At 39.1% G+C, this 22,625-nt stretch overlaps 1 protein-coding gene across 1 annotated transcript; it reads right to left on the minus strand.

Moving 5' to 3' along the window:
* Window positions 1–144: 144 nt before the first annotated feature.
* Window positions 145–22,320, minus strand: mfhas1 (multifunctional ROCO family signaling regulator 1). Its single transcript, XM_043220961.1, has 3 exons — window positions 19,015–22,320; window positions 1,507–1,896; window positions 145–1,421 (listed from the first exon to the last, which is right to left on the minus strand). Exons 1-2 carry the CDS (start codon window positions 21,860–21,862, stop codon window positions 1,766–1,768), a joined length of 2,979 nt encoding a protein of 992 aa, XP_043076896.1. The 5' UTR covers window positions 21,863–22,320; the 3' UTR covers window positions 145–1,421; window positions 1,507–1,765.
* Between the last annotated feature and the right edge of the window lie 305 nt (window positions 22,321–22,625).

Below are 22,625 nucleotides of genomic sequence, written 5' to 3' on the forward strand. Positions count from 1 at the left end.
AATATCTTTAGCTATTGCTCTTTTAATGTGTAATATGTTGTGACATAATTGTTTGTTGTTGAGGAACCATTTTACTCGTATATATGAAGACGTTTCAGCAACAAAATACGGGAGAAACTAAAGAAAGAAAACAGTACAACAACATGGAAACCAGCCTTTATATTTGGTGTTTCTGTGGTTCTACAATGAGAAAGAATAACTTCTTTATAACTTAGAAAAGAGTTTGTGGATTTTACATTGAGCACAGTAGCCATGCACAGTAAATAACATGGGATACTGGTGACAGCTTGGTAGCTTACAAAAATAAAATATTATGTACAAAAGTTTTTCAACTGTTCACAAAACATTACACATATTGCAGATTCTCTCCTCTCCAAAAAGAAACATTGAAACAATGCACAATAGTTTCTAAGTATGAATCGGTTATTTAAAAAAAAGTTCTTGCTTCTTTTGTCCTAATGTGCATTTTTTTTTTTTATGTACAATATGATTCAGACACTGCTTTTAAAGAGAATGTATTAAATATCTATCAAAGAACCTTACAGCTTACACAGTTTACCTCAAGAGTGAAAACATCCTTGGCAGAATTACTGTACTAGTGCCATTTCTGTACATCAATATTCCTGCTCATATGTATCCAAAACTGCTTTTTTCTAGGAAAGTGTGAGCGTGCGAGAAACTATGTGACAATTCTCCAGATGGCTGATATTTGTATTTGCGTGCTTAAAATAATCTCTCTCATGCTATGGAGTTTGATTATCTGTCTAAGAGCAAGAGAATGTGGGTATAAAGAAAAAAAAATTTGATAGATAGATAGACGCTTGTGTTTGTGGTTCAGCAAAACATCATCTTTGGCTGCAATAAAAAAAAAAAAGTAAATGTCTGCAAATCTCTATCCAATACTAATACAGTGTGTCTATCTGTGAGCAGAGAACCAATAAATAGATTTATGCCCCACAATTCTTTCCTTTTATGTTTGATAAGAAAAAAAAAACCTCCTCAGAAGCCTGGGCTAGTGCATTTATCCATGTATGTCATTTTATAATCCTTTTAGCATTTTAGAGGCATGCGTTTAAAGTACAACATCATTTAAAGCATCAATCTAACGTCTAACCTCGCTAATCAAGGTCTGTCTTATGTCTGAGGGAAAACAGCGTCTGTCAGTCTCTGTCAGCTTAACCACTCGGCGCCCAGCAGCACAAGATGCAGTTTCAGTCCAACTGATGCAGCAAACGGGAACTTCCAAGAACTTGCAGGAAAAAAAAAAGTCGGCTCTCACGTTGAATTGAAAGGCTTAAAGCGTCGAGGAAGGCTCAGGGTGACTGAAAAAGCTTTAGGTGTATATAGACAAAAACAGGATGTCAGTGCAACAGTTTCTAATACTTTCAGTTCATCGTGTGTTGGCAGTCGAAGCTGAACACCTGAAAAAGAAGAAAGCAAAACAGAAATTGGAGATCTTACATCGAACCGATCCATCAGATTTTACGTAGCATCTAAATATTATACCTGTAAGTATATCCTGATTGGACGGCCTCCAATGACTAGCTTCCATTAAGAACCTTCTTTGCACTTGTCGGGTATCCGGTGGTCCATCATCCCCCTCAGATGTAGGATGAAGGACAGAGGCAACAAGAAAGCAGGGCGCACACAAACACACACATATATTTGTGTGTGTGTGAACATGTGCGATATAAGATATAGGGAAAAGAGGTGCAGCGGTTTGTGGAGGCCATTCACAGGCAGGTAAGTGCAGGTGAAGTCAATGTCATTTATGACTGGGGCTGACCACAGTCGGGGTTGGAGGGTAAACTAGCGCCACGTTGACCCGCTCAGAGCCATTCTTGGGGCAGATGATCTCAGTGAGTCCCTCAGGTCGCGGCTGGCTTAACAGCTCACCTATAATTCAGAAAATAAAACAGTTTTTAAGTCACAGTTTTACACAATATAAAGATTTCACAGGTCTCCGGAATTGTTTTTGTTTCAAAATTACAGAATCGTCTGATAATTATTACCACACTGCATCATATTTGCTGAATAAAATCTAATTTTGGGGTGCCTTTTAATTTTTTCTAGAATGTCACATTTTCTCTCAAAATATGATATGAATTTCGTGTAATTTTGCTTTCAACAACCAGGTGAAAAAGTCTTGTATTATCCCATAATCACCAGAAGAACTACCACAAAAGACGTGATTCCTATCTTCCTCTGAGCCAGCTTACAACTAATTCTTACATTTCCAGCCACATCTTAGTATTTAAGATGGGATCCCTACATTATTATTTCAAATCTAGCCAGGGTGACTAGATTCTGAATTACCGACGCAAACCTTTATTATTATTTGCATCCTTAAATAAAGTATTATTCCACTTATATCCAAATTTTCTCAAAAGACATTGTTTAGGAGCACCTTCAAAATATACCACAAGGTGGCGCTGTTCAACAGGATTTAATCTGAACCTGCCCACACCTTACACAATGGCTTACAATAAGGGCAATACCCACTAAACATTATTCTATTTATTATTTAAAACTAACTGATCCTCTGAAGAACCAGTACCAGTTTCCAAAATACTGCAGAAGAGCATCATGTATATGAAGTAGATTATGACAGCCTGTCTTTAGGATGCAAAACACGATGGTGATAAAGCCCATTAAAGTCTATGGTACAAAAACAAATGCGTTAAGCCCAGCCTAAGCAGCCTGAATTGATAGGAGAACCGGCCGTGTCTATAAATAGACACCTGTAATGAAGGATTCCGGTGTGCTATTCAGCAAGTCAGTAAGCAAAAGGCATGTTCCGAGTGCTTAAAGTGGATCGGGCAAACCGCAGGAAGACAAAGAATTACATCATCTGTCACTCCGGGAGATTATACTCTGCAGTCATCTGAACATCTGCTGTTGGATTCGTTTGATACAAAAAGCCAAAATCTTCTCGATTTCATCAGATCTCGTTTTCATTGATGAAACAAGAAACCCAAGAGGACAGAAAAACTACTCTGAACATATTACAATACGTATCATAATATCCAATATTAAAAATAGTTTCTATACAGTGTATAGGGAATATTACATGATGACTATAAATATATTGTAGTGACTTAGTGATCTTAGTGACTTGATTTTGCCATTTATGACATTATTGGATCGTTGATGTTTAGGTTAATGTTTTTGATTAAAGACTATGATGTAAATAGATAAACATTGCAAAAAGACTTTACTGTCAAATTTAATGATTACTTACAACTTCAAGCAACACTTAAATAAATGTATTATTTTAAGACATCGGAAGCAAATTATCACTCATAATTGTGTATTTCAGTGCTTACAACCGTTTACATCATGGCATCCCATTATACGCCCCTTTGTAAAGTGGCCCAAATCGTACAGCACTTACGCCATTAGCTCTATTGATTTTCTGCTCTCCTTCGTCCTAAATAACGGAGGAATTCCACTAGACTGAACTTAGTCACTCGGCTGAAAGCTGAAGGCCAAAGCAAGGCCAGTAAGCTAGTAATCAGAGTTGCGTGAGATTAGCAAACAGTTAACACAGTGATTATGAAAGGTCTTTTCTGATGTATTCACTCTAGACAGAGATTAGTAATCAGTTCCTTAAGGAAATAAGATAGAATAAAGGTTCATGCTGATTCATTCTTTAGTATTCGCTCCTCCTCCAGTCCGCCACATAGTTCTGCTAATGTGTGTTGGAACGCAGTCATTTCTGGCATCAAAACTTAAGAATCTTCCATCTTTCTTGACTTTTGCCCTCAATAACATTTCCAGGTGCGTTTCTGCACCCGTGCCTGTTTGTTCCTCTGCCAGACTCTCCATTTCTGCATCACAATAGTTTTTTTTGTTCTTGCTCTCTAGGGCGCATTATCAGGTCCTTAAAAGGTAAAAGTGCACTCCCAGCAAAAGCCTGAAGCCAGTACCACTGTACAAATGTAAGACCTAGTAAGCAAGAACCGCTAGCAGGCCTATGGATAAAACACAAGAGCCACGATGAGCTATAAAAGGCCTGTGCAGTGAACAATGACTTCTGCAGAGCGTTCTTTTTGTCTTTGTGAGTGTATGAGACACAGGATACTTTTCCGTTGTCTGTTATTTCTGTCAGGACAATTCAGAGAGTTGTCCAATACATGGTAAGACAATGTTTACGTGTTTGGTCTTGGTCGAATAGATCTGCTAGTACTGCGACTTGCTACTGCCAATACATCGACAGACATACTGCTGATGGGAAAATGTAGTTTCCCATCATGCACTCTCAGAAATAACGGTACTAAAGCTGTCAGTGAGGCAGGTACAGCCTATTAGGTTCTAATATATACACTTAAATTACCAAAATGGACCCTTTTAGTTACAAACATACCGCCCCAGTGACAGCTTCTGTATCTAACAACTCTTTCTCCTTACAAATCAGATAAATAATTACCACTTTTGATATCACCCAATTTTCACAATCTAATCAATTTCTTAAATAAGCACCAAACATTTTGCTCATACAACAGCCTTGACAGAAAGAGTTAATGAGTAATGAATTTAAGAAGCGATCATCAGAAGTTCCTCTTCTTGACAGAAAGAGTTAATGAGTAATGAAAGCGGTCAGGTAGATCAGTGGTAAGACTTCTGGCCACATAATTGCGCTGTAGGGGTTCCTTCCACCCCCGTGACCCATTAGACGTCCCTCAGAGCCTTGACACTTTCTAAACGTGGTTTACAGGTCATATATCTGGTTAGCTATTTGAGATCTGAGGATCAACTTTGCGGGCTTGAGTGAATTTTAAACTCCAAACATCCGGGGTGACAATGTTGCCGTCATGTCGAGGTCAGGTCAGCTGACTCCCTTCAGTCCGCAATTATTACTTATTAATGAGAGACACGGTGCAGAATGACAGTGAATGGACTAATTCTACTTTCACCGCTTTACATTGTGTAACAACAAAGAATGAAATATATTACAGTTTTTTTCGATTTGTATGTATTTCGGGAAGTAACCCTTTCCTACGAAATGTCCTCTTTTGCCAGCTATTAATACAAACACTCACCTCTGCTCTTACATTAACAATAACAGCTGAAAAACTGCCACCCAACACCTTGAGAAAGGCCAAGGCTTTTCAATAATGAAACGGAGGCCTAATCCTGTTACACGCAATTCACACACTGGGAGGTAAACCTGTCCTATGCCTGGAGGCAGGGAGGACCAAAATTTGAACACAGAGAATTAGTTACCTACGCAATAAATCTAGAAACACTGAATCTACAAACACAAGGGCACACTGCAGTTTAAACATCCTGTACTCGCTGGGACAGGAAGCAGCAAAGAGAATGAAACAATGACACACATCTCCATAACAAAGCCCACTGTTGCTACACGGCATGTCTGGCTTTGACTTCACTCCTACAGTCTAATGCTCACGCTCAAGAACTTGCATTCCAATGGCACATTCTTCATCTTTTGTGCTCAGTACTTTTAATTTTCTATTATCAGTCAACCGTACTCTTATCACTAACTCTTAATGATTTAAAAGAATACCAAGTGCACTGTCAAAAGAAAATATGCAAATATTGAAGTCAGACGTACCAAAAATCTCATTTCACGATTGACTTCAAAACCTCTTTTGCATATTTAAAGGACCCATATTGTCAAATCTGAAAATTCCTGGCTTTTTCATGATAAGTGAGGTCTAGGGGCTATGAAACCACCATAAAAAAGTTTCAAAACTGCCAGTCCATAGTAAACTGCACACATCCTGCTGTGGTGACTTCCGTAAAAATGGGACGTCAGTTCAACTCTTTGAGAATCCTGTCAATGAAACTGCCAAAAATGGCCAATATTCTATAATATTTTACCTAAATAAATTACAGATAAATCACTAAAGTACAAATACATTTACAAGTTAGTGTGCGCATGACAACATCAATAAACAGACTGCAGATAGATCTATCTATCTATCAATCATCAATGAGTTGTCGGTTACATCTTGAATTAGACAAATTCCAGCCACAAAACACACATACAAAAGACCAGAGCTTGTCTAGCCCTACTGTCGCATTCCAGATATTTTCCAAAGCTGTTTTATCTTTAACGCATTCATGCTGCGACTCGCTCTGCAGCCCTTCGTAAAGTCTGAAATCTGGGTCAAAGACATCCTGGAATGCTTCATCTTTTTCTCGAGTGTCCAGAGGATGTGGACTCATGAAGGTACTGCCAAAACTAACTGCCTCCGGAATTAACAGCGTGTAGCTGACATAGCGCTTGTCAGGCAGAGGTTCCGCTTGATTTATTGAATCATTCACAACAAAACAGTGGCGTGAACATACGTGAATTTTTTTAACCTAGGCCCCAAAATGCTCACCACGTTTCAAGACAAGGGGAAACCGACAATTCGCTGCAATCGTCTTTCTGCACCACATATGGTGGTACGCATCAGTCATTTCCAGCCGTTTGACCTCTAGCTCAGTGTGGCGGACGGTAAACAGCGGTCAGGCAAGACTTTAGAGCGAACAGCAGGATGAGACGTGAGCAGCCACTCCAGGCCGGCGACTTGGAAGGAGGATTATCGCTCGGAGTGATAAAACACAAAAGCCCGACAGTGAGTAATTCAGGGTCATCTCCACACACGCTCACGCGTACACACGTATGCGCACAGCTTATGCTGACACAGAAATAGACTTGACTTTTCCCCTCTGGGAATGTGGTCATAACGGAATGACAAATTCATCCGAGCAAACTTTATCTGAAACTCTTTTTCTGCGAATGCGATCAAAGCCATGTGGCCAGGGACGATAATCGAGTTCCCCAATAAAACAAAAAAATCACAATGAATTAAAATGTATAAACTGAATAAATAACATAAATATATATTAGTGCCATCAAAGGATTAGTCGTGATAAATCAATGAATGCACGGAAATGGTTTTTCATGGTTACAAATGGAGTTAGCTATGTTTATACACACACACACACACACCTTTTACTGCTGTCATTATCATAGAGAACTTATCCATCACCAAGCAGCATCCCAGCTCCACCTTTATACATAAAATAATCCGGATTCTGAACATCCATCAAACACTGTTTATCTGCTATTTTCCATAAGCGTGAATAAGTAAGTACTACACTAATATAACAACAAACAGAAATGTAAACAAATGCATCACATGTGCATGCATTTATCGGCACGTGGCCAGAGCTTAACAACCGCCTGGATTCAGATGTCTCAGTCAGTGCCGAGTGTCCTGATGAGATTTCCATGCAGCTGTCTGCTCTGCTGAAAAAGCCAAACGGCTGAGGTTAAAAGAGAATCCCATTTAAACATATGCTCAGTGCTTCGAGAAATCTGTCACTGAATAGCAACGGAATCAAAGGTCTGTTCACAACCACTAAGAATCTAATAAATGTCTCTAAGATCAACAGTGATGCATTAAAGTCAACAGCTGAATCAGCAAACAACTAAATGAACACAATCATTAACTAAAGGGTGGACCACTTGAAGTTAGAGATTTCTAACATTCGGTCGACAAAATCACAAGATAAAGGGACTGATTAACCAAAATCATCCCACCAAAAATTGTCATTTTAAGTACAAAAAGCCTTCAACAAAAAAACAGCGATATCTGATTTGCAAACAAATCATTATTTTGACTCGAATCTTTGAACGACTCAATTTACTGACATTGTTTACGTTCCATGGAATAATGAAAATCGTAGGATTAGGAGACATGAGGTAAATGAAGTGTGTTCCTTTAACACACCGTTTATTGTTTATTAATCTGTATTACACTCATCCACAAAATCAGAAAACAAAATGCGTTGGAACGAGTCATTTTCACGGATCTTAAAACACAAACTAAGACAGAAGCATAACAACAGTCATTAGATGTGTATGGAAGGACTGACATGGGAGACGAACCACGACTGGAAATGAAAAATGACTCAAAACCAGCACCATCAAAATTCATTCACTGCAGACGAGGAGGGGAAATCAGAGGAAGGGATCATGACAAATCAATATCACTGTCTCTCTGTAACCCTTGAGTAAGGGCTAAGGAATTCGTAAACATTTTTTTGAGAACAATTCATCTATCCCCTTCACCAAACATTCCAGATGTTTCTAAACATTTCATTGCACTCTTTATTCTCCCTTTGCCATTTGTGAACCCCGCACAGTGACGTCCATTAAGGTAACACAATGTCAAACAATACTGTTATCAAAGATCAAGGCAGATCTGGAATGAGCCAGACACAAACGGTGAAACAGAACTAGACTGTTTCCACTCTAATCTGCGACACCATCCAGATTGTAAGTGTTCAGCTTGTAGTCTCGACAGCATGTAGTCTCACTGCCCACTTAATTAAGACGTGACCATCTGAGCGACATGTAAAACCAGGGCCCTATGAAAATTAGCTCTGTGTTTTCCCAAATCATTTTTTTTTTTCTCCAAATGCAGTTTTTTTCCATTTTAATTCTTCTGGATTCCGTTTTTTTGTTTGTTTTTTTCTAGACACAGTTTTAATGCTTTAATTTATTCATAGTTCAACAAAAATAACATTTTAATGTCCTTTGAGATATGTTTTATAAGTTTTTGGTTTGTTTGTTTTTTTTGCAAATTGTGTTTTTATTTTTTTACAAAATTCCATTTTCCAATAATTTTCTGGATTCCATTTTAATGGTTTCATTAAAAAAATGAATCATCATGATAAGCGTCGATACTTAAAGGAACAGTTTCCTCATATTTCACTCACCCGAAGCCATCCTAGGTAAATATGTCAGACAAATACATTTTCTTTTTACTGTGTTTTTTTTTTTACATTTCCATGCTTGGTAATGCTTGTGGATAGCAGCCATTGTTTTGAAGCTCCGTAAATCAGACATATCCGCAAGTACTATGACGTAAAACTACCCTATACACCTTCGGGGGGCTTATCACTCGTCCTCTGAAGCAGATGGGTTTCGATGGGATCGATGCAGTCAGGACTAATATTTTTATATAGTGTTATAGTAACATAAATACGAATCATAAACCACGTGTCTAAGCCATTCATTCACACGCACTCAAGTTTCATATTTAAATGGCATTTTTGCTGATCATTTTCAAAGACACAACATTAATTTAAAGTATACTCGCCGACTTTGATGCGTCCAATCTAAATACAGCCCTATAAAACAGTTTTATGTGTTTTTTTACACCCTAAAACTACTGATTTGTTTTTTATTGATTGAAATAAAGCTGAAATAAAAAGCAAATATGATTCTAGGACTGCGAAACTCGTAGGTTCTCAAACCTGCCGAACTAGAGATTCACTGATATAGAGCTCTCAGCACTACGAGGGGATTTGAATTAAACATAGACACTGGAAGAGGGCAAACACCTAATTATATCCGCAGCACATGGCAAAAGAGGCCCGGCTAAAGGTCAAGCGGTGTGATGCAGTGCATTAATGATGCTTTTCAAAGCCGTAAAAAGCTATACGAGAAGCGCTTTGTATTCAAGACAGCTAAAGAACATTATCATCCACTGCGGAGAAGTTGAGAAAAAAACTCCTATTAGCTAGCGTCGCAATCTGTCTGTATCTGGTTAATAAAAGGCTGCTGCAAGCCTGATCCGCCATCTGACCGTCTCGAGACAGATGCTCACATCTGGTCTGTAATGAGATCGCTGCAGGCCCCGCGCGCATTATGGCCATCCACCAAGCCGCCATCAGTGTGCGCTGGCTTAGGCCGACACATTACGGCAATCACGCTTAGCTGAATTTGTATCGATTTCCTGAGACGCAGGAAGCCACCGACGAGAGAAGAAATTCAGCAGCAGCACTTTGTGAACAATGTTCTGAAAATATTCTGAAATTAACAAATCACTGGCAAAAAATAGACTAAGTATTTAGTTTTTGAAATTATACTAATAAATATACCATTATACAAGAGCCTAGTCATAATATTGATATTTTCTTTGAAATAATGCACGTTATTTTAAGTGTTTTCTACTTTCAAATACTTTAACATGCAATTTATTCTTGTGATGGCAAAGCTGATTACAATTACTCTAGTCTTCTTTATCACGTCATCATTTAAATTTATTTCAGAAATCATTCAAATATGCACATTTGGTGCTCAAAAAATATTTCTTACTAATGTAAATGCAGAAAAAGATTTGATTTGCTTTGAATTTATGTGGGAACGTTTTTTTACAGGAATCTTTTAATCCAAAATGCTAAGTAACAGCATTTATTTGAAAAAGCAGTAAAAAGGAATAGTTCACCCAAAAAATGAAAAATAGTATCTCACTAATCCTGACGTTTTGTTGTAGTTAATTTATTAATGTACGTCAAAATTTGCTTAAAAATGACTTTCAAATACATTTTAAAACATCCTTCTTTTTAACAGAATTCAACAAACTTTAAAAATACACGTTGCCATTCTTGCAAACAGAGCCTCAGCCAAACGAAGGGCTGGTATATATCATTGATTCGTTTCATTTTTAAAGGCAAATCTTCCATTCGTCCCTGGTTTACTTCACAGTACATTAGTAATCATGTATGCTTAACACATTCAAGTGAAAGCGTGAAGCCGAAAAGCCGAGTGCTCATAAATCTAACCCAGTTCTCAGCAATGCAGAACGATTAGACATATTTATAAACACGGCATCAATTATTCCCATGCAGACATAAACATTCCCTTCGTTTGCACCCTGCGTTCCTGCTTCCTACGGATCAAGTGTGAGAGTGTCATGCTTGCCCTAACCGAACTTCTCAAGTCGCACAAAATCTTTCTTGACCACAGAACAGCCTCGAACGCTGGCTTCCAGGAATAGCAGCATCTCTCCCCTTGGAGGAAGTTCACGATGCTTTTACTGCCAAAGGTTACGGCTGGAGGACTGCATCCGTACGGAGAGATCTGTCCAGTACAGTTATGCAATCGACAAATGAAGCGTGCTGCATTAATACCACGTGAGAAACTAAGCTATGCACAATTGCACAAATCAATAAGACTGGAGTCGCAGTAAATGCTGTTTTCTGACTAGTACGCACTCAGAAGGTTTCATTTGTTGGCAGTAATATTACAGATGCAGAGCAGAATCTGATGAGGCCTGCCGGCAAAGATAAGATCGGGGCTAAAATAAGCAGAGGCTAAAAGAAACGCGTAAATATCTGACTGGCACAAACATCACCGGAACGGAGATGGAAACGAGACGCGGGTGATAGCTGCTATCTAATCCTGCTTACACGGTGTGAACACCGATAGCACATGAGAACATATTTTAATGTTGTCGAGACTTTCTGCGCTGTAGCAATGCCGTGCTAACTAGCAGCGAGCATAAAGCCATGATCAAAGGTAACGATATTACGATAAGACACACCGACATTCGATATCAAGCAGCAAAATTAACTGGTTTGTACAGCTGAAAGTAGCTGGAGGCGGATGAGACGGGAAGCTAGACCTGTAGAATTTACAAATGGCGACCAATCTTATGTCATGAAAAAGGTGGATAGTTATTGTTGGTGTGAACAGTCTAGTGCATTGTACAAATGTGATCACAAACATCAGGGGAAAAAAAGATCTGGGTTATGCACCTCTGTTTTATCTACATACATAAAAACGTGACCATTTATCATTCATTTATTCAAAGAGATATCATTTTGATATCATTTGTACTTTGACAAATTTTACGTTACTTTATGAGAACTGTATTCATATACCACGGTATTGTCAAAATATTTCAAAGAAGATTAACATGCTACATATGTAAATATTTCATATTTTACTAGTACAGGCTACATATTTTGTACTAGTACATACAAAAAGCACGGTAATTGGGAAGACACCGATATAAAAAACGTCTGGTTGATAAGACGATAATAGTTTTTTTATGTTACGGTTGAAAACTGATAAATGGCCAAAATTCTAGTTGAATTTCAAATAATAATTAAAAGAAAAATGTAAAAACTAAAATAAGTATAAGATATTACAGTTTACATACGATTTTGCCCATGTTAATTAAAGAAATATGTGTTAAATTCTACAAATAAATTTAGGATATACAAAAAAGTTACATACCACAAAATTACAAGTGCAAAAAATGGATAATCAGTCCTATATAACCGACTTGTTTTTTAAATTATAAGTGTTGTACAGATTATTAGAAACTGACAAAAGTAATCTAAATGCAAAAAGTCAGAATTCACTATTAAATACTGATAAATACAAAAATATAAACAATGATAATTATCTGTTGGTAACACATGTGGTTATAAAATGTTCTCTGATGTACTTGATGTAGTCATCATTAATGGCAATGATGCTTTTCTTACTTGGTTTAATAGATGTGCACTGAACTATGTCATGGATCTGAAGTAATACATATTTTTCATGAGAAACAATCATTAACAATTCAATTGCTCAAGACTCAGAATGTGCATGAAGGCCCTTCCTAAACGCATCAAGCAAAATCACCAATATTTTTCAAGTTTCTTAATACTCTGAGCGCTAAAATGTCCTAAAAAAAAAACAATCAGCAGAGAGAGCATTTAATTTCCATCAACTCAACCCCTGATGTCTGACGCAGATGAATCTGCTGATGCGACTCATGTGATGACAACGTTAAAAGAGAAGGCACATGTATTACAAACCCTTCTACTCATCCAGCCCCACACAGGTCACATGGATAATTCTGCAAGCTTACAATGTAGACCTCGAGGGAACGTAGTGACATAACAGGATTGACAGCATCAGATTATACCGGTGCTCTGGAATACAGGGTTTCAGGCTGAAACACGCAAAACATACATGAAATCATACAGATTGGGGGGGGGTCGAGAGGTCAAGCACACAGCTCACAGACTCTTCCTGAGTCAGAACGGCAGCCTGAGATTGTCGTAACCAGCCATTTTAAACAAAATTACAGCAATACTGCCATGAACACACAGACATCTGAGATCCTCAGCTGAACAGAAGCGCACAAAACGCGTAACGGGAGACGCATCGCTTTCACTCTCACGTGAGACTGATATTTGAGCCAATACATTATTACAAAACCACCCCCAGGTTTCCTGTTCCACTTTCAGACACGATAGGCATCTTTCCCGCCTCTGAGGTCTGACCTAAATACAAATAATAAAAAATTAAGAATATGGAACAACAAATCTTCATTCAAACGTGCTTAAAATATAACATTTTACTGACAGCCATTCATTTTCCTGCTTTACACTTCTAGAGTATGGTAATGGTCTCAATAGGAGGATACAAAACTGCCTTTGTGATACGGCCAAAGTCATCGTGAGAGCAGATAAAAATCAAGGAAGGCCAGAGAAAGACTCAGCAGCTGACAATTACTGAATCTCAAAATCAGCATCATTTCCCAGAATTCCGACAGCGGAATGTTTTCACAGGCAGAATTTCCCGGGGGTCCAGTGCAAGAATAGAGGGAAGCAGGTTTTTGGATATCGGAAATATACTTGCAAACACCCAAACCTCCCGTTGACCCCGGCTGACTGTGCCAAATACGCTCCAACCGCAACGTTCGGATGGTTACGCATCCATCTCATAAATTCTGCCTTATCTTGAGTTTTTTTATGACACACATTATTCCTTCTTGTTCTAAGACATAATGTTTTATCCTGGTACAGGTCCTGACATGTTACACTTGTGAGGTAAAACGCTTTTATAAGTCACCTGGGAACAGCTTTTGTCCTTAGGGTAGTTTCGTAAAAAACGTATTTCATTTACAATGCAATGCTATGTGAACTTACTCATGACTCGGTGTCACCGAAGACGTTGACAATTAGATGTAACCGTTCAGTATGTGATTACTTAACCAACTCTGCCTTGACTTAATTGCCAGATCTTAAGGTTCCCTTTCACTCATGGGGAAATCCTGTCAAATCCATTAAGGAGATTACAGGAGGGCATCTCTGAGCAGAATGACCCTGAGGGCCCAGACAGACAGGGAAAGCATTTCAGCAGACAATGTCATGAAGAGAGCGAATGTAAAGGGGAAACATTCCAACCATATAGAAACTGTAAATAGAATATTTCTTACCATTGCCAATTAATGAACAATGGCTCTCTAAATTTAGTTCTTAATAGGTTGAAGTTATACAAAAAAGATTTTTTTTAAAGACTAATAAAGCTACATAAAAAAATATTTTTAAAGACTAATAAAGCTACATAAAGCATTTAAATTCAAAGTTTTTAAAATGTATTTATTCAAAATATTGCTTAAAACAATTAAAAGATTAGCTACATTTAAATAATGAGTCTGTTGATATTTAATTGATAAAATGATTTCACACAGACTTTGAAAGTCGAAAATCATACGAACCGAGATTAATAACTGCTTTTATTTTTCATTGTTAGTTCATGTAAACGAAAGTGGTTAAGTAATGTTAACAAGTACTGTAAACTGTTCATCAAATGTATTATTTCAATTTTTCAAAGTTTCAAAGTTATTTAAATATTTAACAAGTGTTACAAATCTTATTTTGTTATTAAAAATCGTGTTAAACTATTTAACTAGAAAGAAATTAAAATATCAAAAACTAAACTAAAATGATCAGTTACCATAAACTACACAATATCTGAGAGAGTGAGTTTATAACTTTAGCCTATACCTCAAATTCTGCAAAATTGAAACCTTTCATTTAAACTGCGCTGTACAGAAATTTCATCATTAGTCTGTCACTGGCCCTGAAAGTGGCGTCCAAAATATCTCAAAATACCAGCAAGGTTCCCCATCAAGCAGAGGTCAGCTGAAAAGGTGATGGGCAGGGTTATGCTAAGAAAAGCTGCCTGAAAGACTTGCTGCCCCAACCGCTGACAGGATGGATACTTACTGGCACCACAGTGACACACTCCACCAACAACAACAACAACACATGTACAGTCATATATACAAGTCTATGGCAGTTGATACTAGGGGTGCAACGGATCAGTGATTCATACGGACTGGTCCCCATTAAGTTCAAACATCATAGAGTTAACATTTGCACGTGTTCTGCCTTGCCAGTTCAAATTCAGTTCATTTAGATGAAGTTAAATCGGGACTCGCGTGTCGTTTTCCGCGCTCAGCCTAAGCATACTGTGAACCCCAATGAATAAGTATGAGTATTCTCGAAAACAATGAGTATATGAATGAGTATTCTCGAAAACACAGTTGGTTAAATCCATGTTTTAAGTTAACGTATACAGCTGACAGGGAAAGAAAGGGAAAGCGTGTCAGCATCAGGTCCGTGAATTAGTCTTAAAGAGACAGCAGTCTAGAAATACTTACTTCTGTTAGGTCTGCTAGCCAAACAACACCATAGCTTTCTCAAAGATTAATCTGTATTTAACTTAAACAGGCATTATTGCGTTGTTTTACAATTAATTATTACATTTCTGCACCTGAATACTACTGTTGCTGTCTTTATACAGGCTAGACTTTTATGTGGTAGGGCTGTTCATCTATGCTTGTAATTTATGCAACTGTTCTTGTGTATGATCCGAACCGTGAGTTTTGTGACTAGTTGATACAGGCAACTTTTGTGACTTAAGTACAGTGTGCTGACAGTGCAGGTGCTTCGGCTAGCTCTGGTGATCAGTGACTGAATTTAGCCCAGAACAACCATAGGGCTCCTATTTCTAACACCTAGCGCAAGAGCCAAACGACTAAATATCAGTTGGCCCAATTTCTAAATGGGTCAGACAAGCTACTGTACCTGATGCCATCTCTATTTGACTTCACTGACAAACAGGTTATGCCAGCTTTTTCCTCATTTTCAAACTCTGTCTGAAGATGCCAAATGGATGGAACAAGCCATGCAAGCCAACTGTCAACTGTCAAAAGTAATTTCCGCAACTTTATTTCATCGCACTTAAAAGGTTGCGGAGGACAAACCTGCTATTTCAAGAACCTGCTTGTATTAATAGAGACTTGGTTATCGTTTATCACATTAAAAAAAGATGCCCACGCACCTCCAAATGTGCAGACGTCTCCTTGACTAAATAAGGAGTCAGTGAGGTATTTTCAAATCAGCAAACTCACAACACCTCACGAAATGCGTTCACTAGCTTTTCTTTTTTCTATTCTGCTGTTTGACATGTTAAACAGTTTGAAGTGACATCAACACCCAGCTCTCAGGCGCTAAAGGTATCTATAGGCATCTATACTACATTTTACAGTATAAAACTGTAATTTAATAGAATTTTTGAACGTAAACCATTAAATTAAGCAAGGCACACTGCTATTAAAATCTGTTTTGTACCTTTAACATGAAGAATTAAATCTCACTACAAGTGGCTTTGTCACAAGCAGTAGAGTATACTAGTATAAGGTGCACAGAGTTATTGCAATAAACAATTATTATACAACAGAAGACATAATATAAATCCCAAATGTACATGATTGATAACAAAAACTATTTAAAAACATGATTATTTAAGCAAAATACTCGCACGCAGTGAATTCTGGGAATATCAGAAATATAAATTCTACATCAATTTGTCCTATTTACATCCAAATCTGTACAATTAACAGCATTTTACTGTAAAATGACATAGAATGTCTGGTTAGATATTTTACAGTTTTTCTCTGTACGGGAACTTACAGTTAACCTATATATTTACAGGGTTTTTGTAGCGTTTTTACAAGATTTTACAATGTAGAAAGCCTTTTAAATTCCAGTAAGGTCCTTCATTTCAGTTGAACTGAGATATAAACAAAATGCAGAATTGCAAAACACTCTGATATGCTACTGGACATTGGGATAAATCCAAAAGGAAAGTTTTTTAGGTCTCCGAAGTCCGAAGTAAAAGAGAACTGCCTGTGACCATCACACTGTGTTTAGTCTTTCAGAGAGCGGAGCTTCAACACTAAATCAACATGCAAGTGAGCCAAAAATATCATGCCTAAATTTGGTAGGATCAAAAAACCTTGCTGCTAAACTTGTTGTTCTGTTTTTACTTAGGCCTAGAAACCTGTATATGGTAAAACAAAAAACCAGATTGGCATCACTAACGCAAATACAGCTTGCAGTCGATATCTGTTAACATTAATGAGCTAAACTGATCTAGCCTTCAATAACAACGGGTACTTAAAAGCTAATGCACTCATTAAAAGCAGGCCAAACTGGTCTTTACCATGGCACACGGTCCTTACATCTTGTGAGCTCCTGTTAAGATCTATTGTGAGTCAGGAATTGCCCCACCTGAACCTGTCTCATCATGTGACTTCAAGAAACAAGCTGTCAAGCCTAAGAGGACATCCTGCCCAGCTATTTAAACATCACACAAATATAATTCTTTCACTAGGAGATTAAAAATATTACTGTAAACCTAAAGAGCCATACAATTCAGGCTATTTACAGCATTTCTAGATGAAATATTATTATTTTGCAAAAGACCTTGGAAGACCAAGCATAAGATTGAAAAACTAAACTAAACTAGCAACTAGCGCTGTCAAAATTAGCATATTAACACGGGTGATTCATTTTTTCTGTTTTATTAAAAAAACATTTTAAAATGAACACGATTCACTTAAAGGTTTCAACTGACAAAACCTTTTATTTAATAAAAAGACATTCAGACACTTTAAGTGACTCCATATTTTATGGAGTCACTGTATTTTGTGTCATAATAAAATGTTCAGTTTCCAGGAGGTGTGAAACCATTAGAATGCAATGACATATGAAGCTGGGTCTCATTACATTCGCTGTCTTTGACTGATATTTGGCAGAAATAGGAAAAGTGTGTTCAATGAGGCATGTCTCTAACATAAGCCAGCACCACTTAATCTCTAAAATAACACTCAAAATTGTGCCTATTTCAACACTGGACATAAACACAACAAATTACAGCATACATAAATATCACTCAACAAGCTCCTAAAGCTAAGAATAACTATGCAGTTTGCCAGAAAGAATTTTAATTATTTTACAATTTTAAGTCAGAAAACACCAAAGCCTATAGGAGAAACTTACCTACACTTCTTTATGCAAATTTTGTAATTACACGTAATGAAAACTAATTTTGTACAGGCACATGAACATGATGCCAATGCAATAGTGGCACGTAAGTCTAAAAGGGTGCAAAACTACAGAATACAAGACCCCCCAAGAATCCTTATACATTTATAAAAAGCATTCTTTTTATTATTCTTTATATTTATGTTACTATATATGCAAGCGGCTTCTGCGCCTAATCTGCATCCCATGAAGAAAGGCATGTGATGTTACCATGGTGACGCTCTCCACTGCTGTGGATGTGCGAGTCTGTGTTCTCAGCAGAACAGCAGACAGCTAATTTGTGTTTCTAGGTGTGGCTTCAAACCCATTGAGACCACCCCCCTCTCTCTTGTTATGACCAGCCATGCTCATTCTTTGTTTAGCCTAGATCCATCCCAAAATGACTTCATTTCACGCTGATTCACCCTTTATTGTATCAGTGTTTACTTGGCAATGAACCCAGACATACGCCTCCATAGTGACAGCACTCCAAAGATTACCTTATTCATCACTGCAGAATTAACGCTTCTCTTTATTTGCTCTGAAATACATGCCTGATAGATTTATGAATGTATATCAGTGTTAATCTCAAGTCATAAACTGTAAACGAATGAACGTATCTGGTTAACAGTTTGTTTTTCATCATAACACCCCATTTTGAATTATGTTTAAGCAATAGCTCACTGAAAAAAAAAAAAAAAAAAACATTCTGTCATTTGCTCATCCTCATGTCACTCCAAAAGCCATATGATTTTTTTTTCTGTGGCACAAAAATATAATATCTGAACTTTTTTGTCCATTCAATAAAAGGGAATGGGGTTTAAAGTTGATTAGGCTCTTTTAACTGTAATTGTATGAGCAAATACAATTTCAAAAGATCTTCAAAATATCCTCTTTTGTGTTCTGCAGAAGACACTAATTCATACAAGTCTGGAACGATATATATTTTTGAGTTATCTATTCTGCAGCATTAATGTAGGTATGAAATTGTGATCATAAACTGCATTAGGAAAGGCACCTGGAAAGGGTCAGAGCACTAACCTGGAAAGGAATGTGGATTGGGGGACCCTCTCTTCAGGCACTTGGAACACAGGACATGCACAGAATAGTGAAGACCAGGCCATTCCTGCAGAAGAACATTTAACTCCTCCACTAAGGGAATAATGGCTTGCCAAGCTGTCCAGATATTTGGCAAGGATGCATGGCTTGAAATGGAGAGGGTCTCAGGCTGCAATCTGCTTCGTGAAGGCCGGTAACTCACCGTCACAGGCACTTTCCCCCGATAGGCAAAGATATGATGCTTTCCATCAGATCGTTGCACCACGTGGCTGTTGATTTGCACGCTATACCGTGCAAAAAGTCCGAGAGGGGTAAAGAAAGGAAACCTGTATTCAATCTGCAGCTGCTCAACCGAGAAGAACTGACCAGGGACTGACGAGCCCCCGCTGGCCGAGGCCTCGGGATGGGGCTCCTCGTTGCTGACCTGACTGGGAAACTTGTACCAGACGGTGGCTCCATTAAGTGGCTTGCTGCGAGGTTTGTTGACACAGTAGCAGACGCCCATCTTTTCCAGCAGTTCCATGATCAGGTGCAAGTCCTGCTGTGTCTGGACCAGGGGCTTAAGTAGCAATCGAATCACATTTGAGGGCAACAAGCCGTGCAACAAAAACCCCTCTACGTGACTGTGCATCTGCGTAGACCTGGAGCTATCTCCATCATCTCCTTCAGCCTGTAGTTTCTCAAGCATCGCAGCAAGGTCTCTCTGAAAAAACACATTCAAGATGGCGATAAACCGGGGTAGATTGTGGAAGACGTATTCCTTCAACGTCATGCTGTCTTCAAAATACAAAAGTTTACCGCTCTCGTGTAGGTACGAGAGCGCGCTTTGCAGGCGGTCCTCCGTCAGCCCAGCCTGAAGGCCCAACCGGGCCGAATCCCACCAGGAAAGCCATAAATCCTGTGGCTTAAAATGCAGTTCCTCAAGCATCTGCCATGACTTCGGCAGGACTCTGTGAAGATTGGGAAAAATCTCCCTGTGATCGGCGACAGACATGAGCTTCTCTTTCAAATGCTGGATGTTTCTTTGAGACGCCATGCAGCTGACGCAAATCACCGGAGACAGGATTTGCAGTCGATTGTTGAGCATATATTGCAACTGAGACTTTTTACGTCGCAGGTTTTTATCCGTGACCCCATAAAACAGAACATGGGAGCTAGTAGTCCGAACGTCGTAACCTTGCTCAAGGGCTTCGTCAACCTGCAGGGCGAGCACTTGTAGGCATTCAGTGTCCATTTTTTCCTGGAGTGAAATCTGTCTGTGAATATCCAGGCACTTTTCTTCAATCTCAACCTCTTCACATAAGTCGCTGTGGGTGCCTACAATGCACACAACTGCATGTGGCACCTTGGCACTGAGCAGGTGGAGGAAACCGCCAACATGGGAGTAAAAGCTCTTTGATGTATACAATTTCAGATTCACCACCAAAACATAAAGTGCTCCGGGAGACAGGAAAAAGGGTTTGATAAGATCATAGTTCTGCTTACCAGATAAATCATATACAATGAATGTAAGACTCCGATCTGCATCCGCTACCCAGTTCGTCACGTCAATACCCCTACATCCAATGGCCATCTTGGCATCTGAAGGTTTGTTGACAATGCACTGCCTGAGTGTGGTTTTCCCTGCATTTCTCTGGCCCATCAAAACCAGTTTAAGCCTGGGTTTTACAGCAGGTTGGGAATGTGCAAGCTCCTTCTGATAGGCAGCTATGTAAGGGATCCCCTTCATGCACACTTCATACGGAGGCTGAATGAGAGGATTATCCTTCACCTTCCAGATGTTGACTTTGGCAAGTTTTCCGAAATTGTCTGGGAGGATGGCGATTTGGTTACCCTGTAAAACCAGTTCCTCCAACTTCCCTAGCTCTACAATAGAGTCTGGGAGAAACGTTATGCTATTATTGTCCAACCACAAATTAGCAAGATTGCACAGCCGTCCTACCTCCTCAGGGAGGAACGTCAGTTTATTCCGGCTTAAATACAACTCCTCCAAACTAGCGAGTTTGATGATAACCTGAGGAAAATGTTCAAAGGAGTTTGAGGAGAGATTGAGCATTTTCAGTTTCTGCAGCTTCCCAAATGTTTGTGGCAGGCTTGTGAGGAAATTATTATCAAGCATCAGGCTCTCTAAGTTCTGCAGCTCACAAAATGTGTCAGGCAAAAATGAGAGCTGAGTGCTGCTGAGCCATAAGATTTTAATAGATTGGAGCATCATGATGTTACCCGGAAGACCTTCAAGTTTATTCCCAGAGCAGTCAAGCTCCTCCAGATCAGAAAGGGCAAGGATTTCAGAAGGGAAACGCTGTAGCTTGTTATGATCCACATCAAGTGTTCTGAGCTTCCTGAGCTGTGAAAAAGACCTGGGGAAATCACGCAGTTCATTGAAGCTGATGTCAAGCTCTTCCAGACTTTGCAAAGTCCCAATCTGGGATGGCAGGTACTGGATTTTGTTATGACTGATGCACAACTTTTTAAGCCCCTGGAGCAGATCAATATCTTCTGAAAAGTAGTTCAAGCAGTTGTGACTGATATCTAATTCAACCAGCTGACTAAGTTGAAATACTGCAGTGGGAACTGTTGCAAACTTGTTCCTGCGAAGGATGAGGATGCGAAGCCTGGTCAGGGTTGAGCCCAGTCCCTCTGGAAGCTCTTGAAGGGAGTTGTTGCCCAAATTGAGGACCTCTATCTCCTTTATGTCCTCGGGTAATGTGATTTTCTGGCAGTTTTTGGTGCTGAGAGTCAGCTGTCTCAAATTGCTCCTCAGCTTCCTGGAGCGCAAAGCAGCATCCCTCCATAATCTAGCTGTCTTCAGGTTATTCTCCTCAGCCATCGTATCGAAGCCGTTCTCCTGCGTGTTCTCATTGAGCACAGTGATCAATCACTTAGGCAGCATAGTGCCTCTTTCACTCGCTTTATCGATTCGGTTTCTGCGCGCAACAATCCAGATGAAACCAACATTTAGACCATGCCGATTTCATCTCCATCCGAGAATATGCAGCTCCGTTCAATCGCATTCGTGAAAACAGGGCTGGGCTGCGTTCTTTCACGCATCCTCTTTATCTGCGCCATCGTCCGCAGGATAAAAACCGCACGATCTCGTCAAAAGTCGCATCAGCCCAGTGCGCGAGGCTGGCGACTCCGCCAGCGCGTCCTTTGATACCACATGAGAGAAAAGAAATCTAAGGCATATCCAGTCAGTTAGAATGAAAGAAGGGCAGTGGTGGCTGCTGTAGTCTTTCCTTGTGTCTCCGCCTATTCTCTGCTCGTGCAGCCAGCAGTGAACGTTCACAGGAGCAGCACTGCGTCAAAGCCCCACCTTCTCTACGCGCCGGAGACGCGACGCTCGCGTAAACAAAAGCCTTGATTGGTCGGTGGGGTGCTGAGGAAGTACGCGTCGCGTATTGAAAGAGCTATTGATGATAGCGTTTGTTTAGTAGCGTCGCGTGCAAAGAACATGGGGTATGAAAGTAATCTCATTTCTGTCGTTTCGGTTTTACTATCAGTAAATAACATCATTTATCATCACGAGACCGTATGCTACCCAATGTAAATAATAGCTTTTTTTCCCAAAACATCACGCGAAGACAGCTAAA

Source organism: Puntigrus tetrazona, chromosome 21, assembly GCF_018831695.1.
Source record: "Puntigrus tetrazona isolate hp1 chromosome 21, ASM1883169v1, whole genome shotgun sequence".
NCBI lineage: Eukaryota > Metazoa > Chordata > Actinopteri > Cypriniformes > Cyprinidae > Puntigrus > Puntigrus tetrazona.

Excerpts from the sequence above, each read along its gene's own strand:
- mfhas1 (XM_043220961.1), bottom strand. The coding sequence starts at position 21,862 with ATGGCTGAGGAGAATAACCTGAAGACAGCTAGATTATGGAGGGATGCT. Across the intron at positions 1,897-19,014 it reads CAATCCACATTCCTTTCCAG|GTGAGCTGTTAAGCCAGCCG; the intron begins GTTAGTGCTCTG and ends TCTGAATTATAG.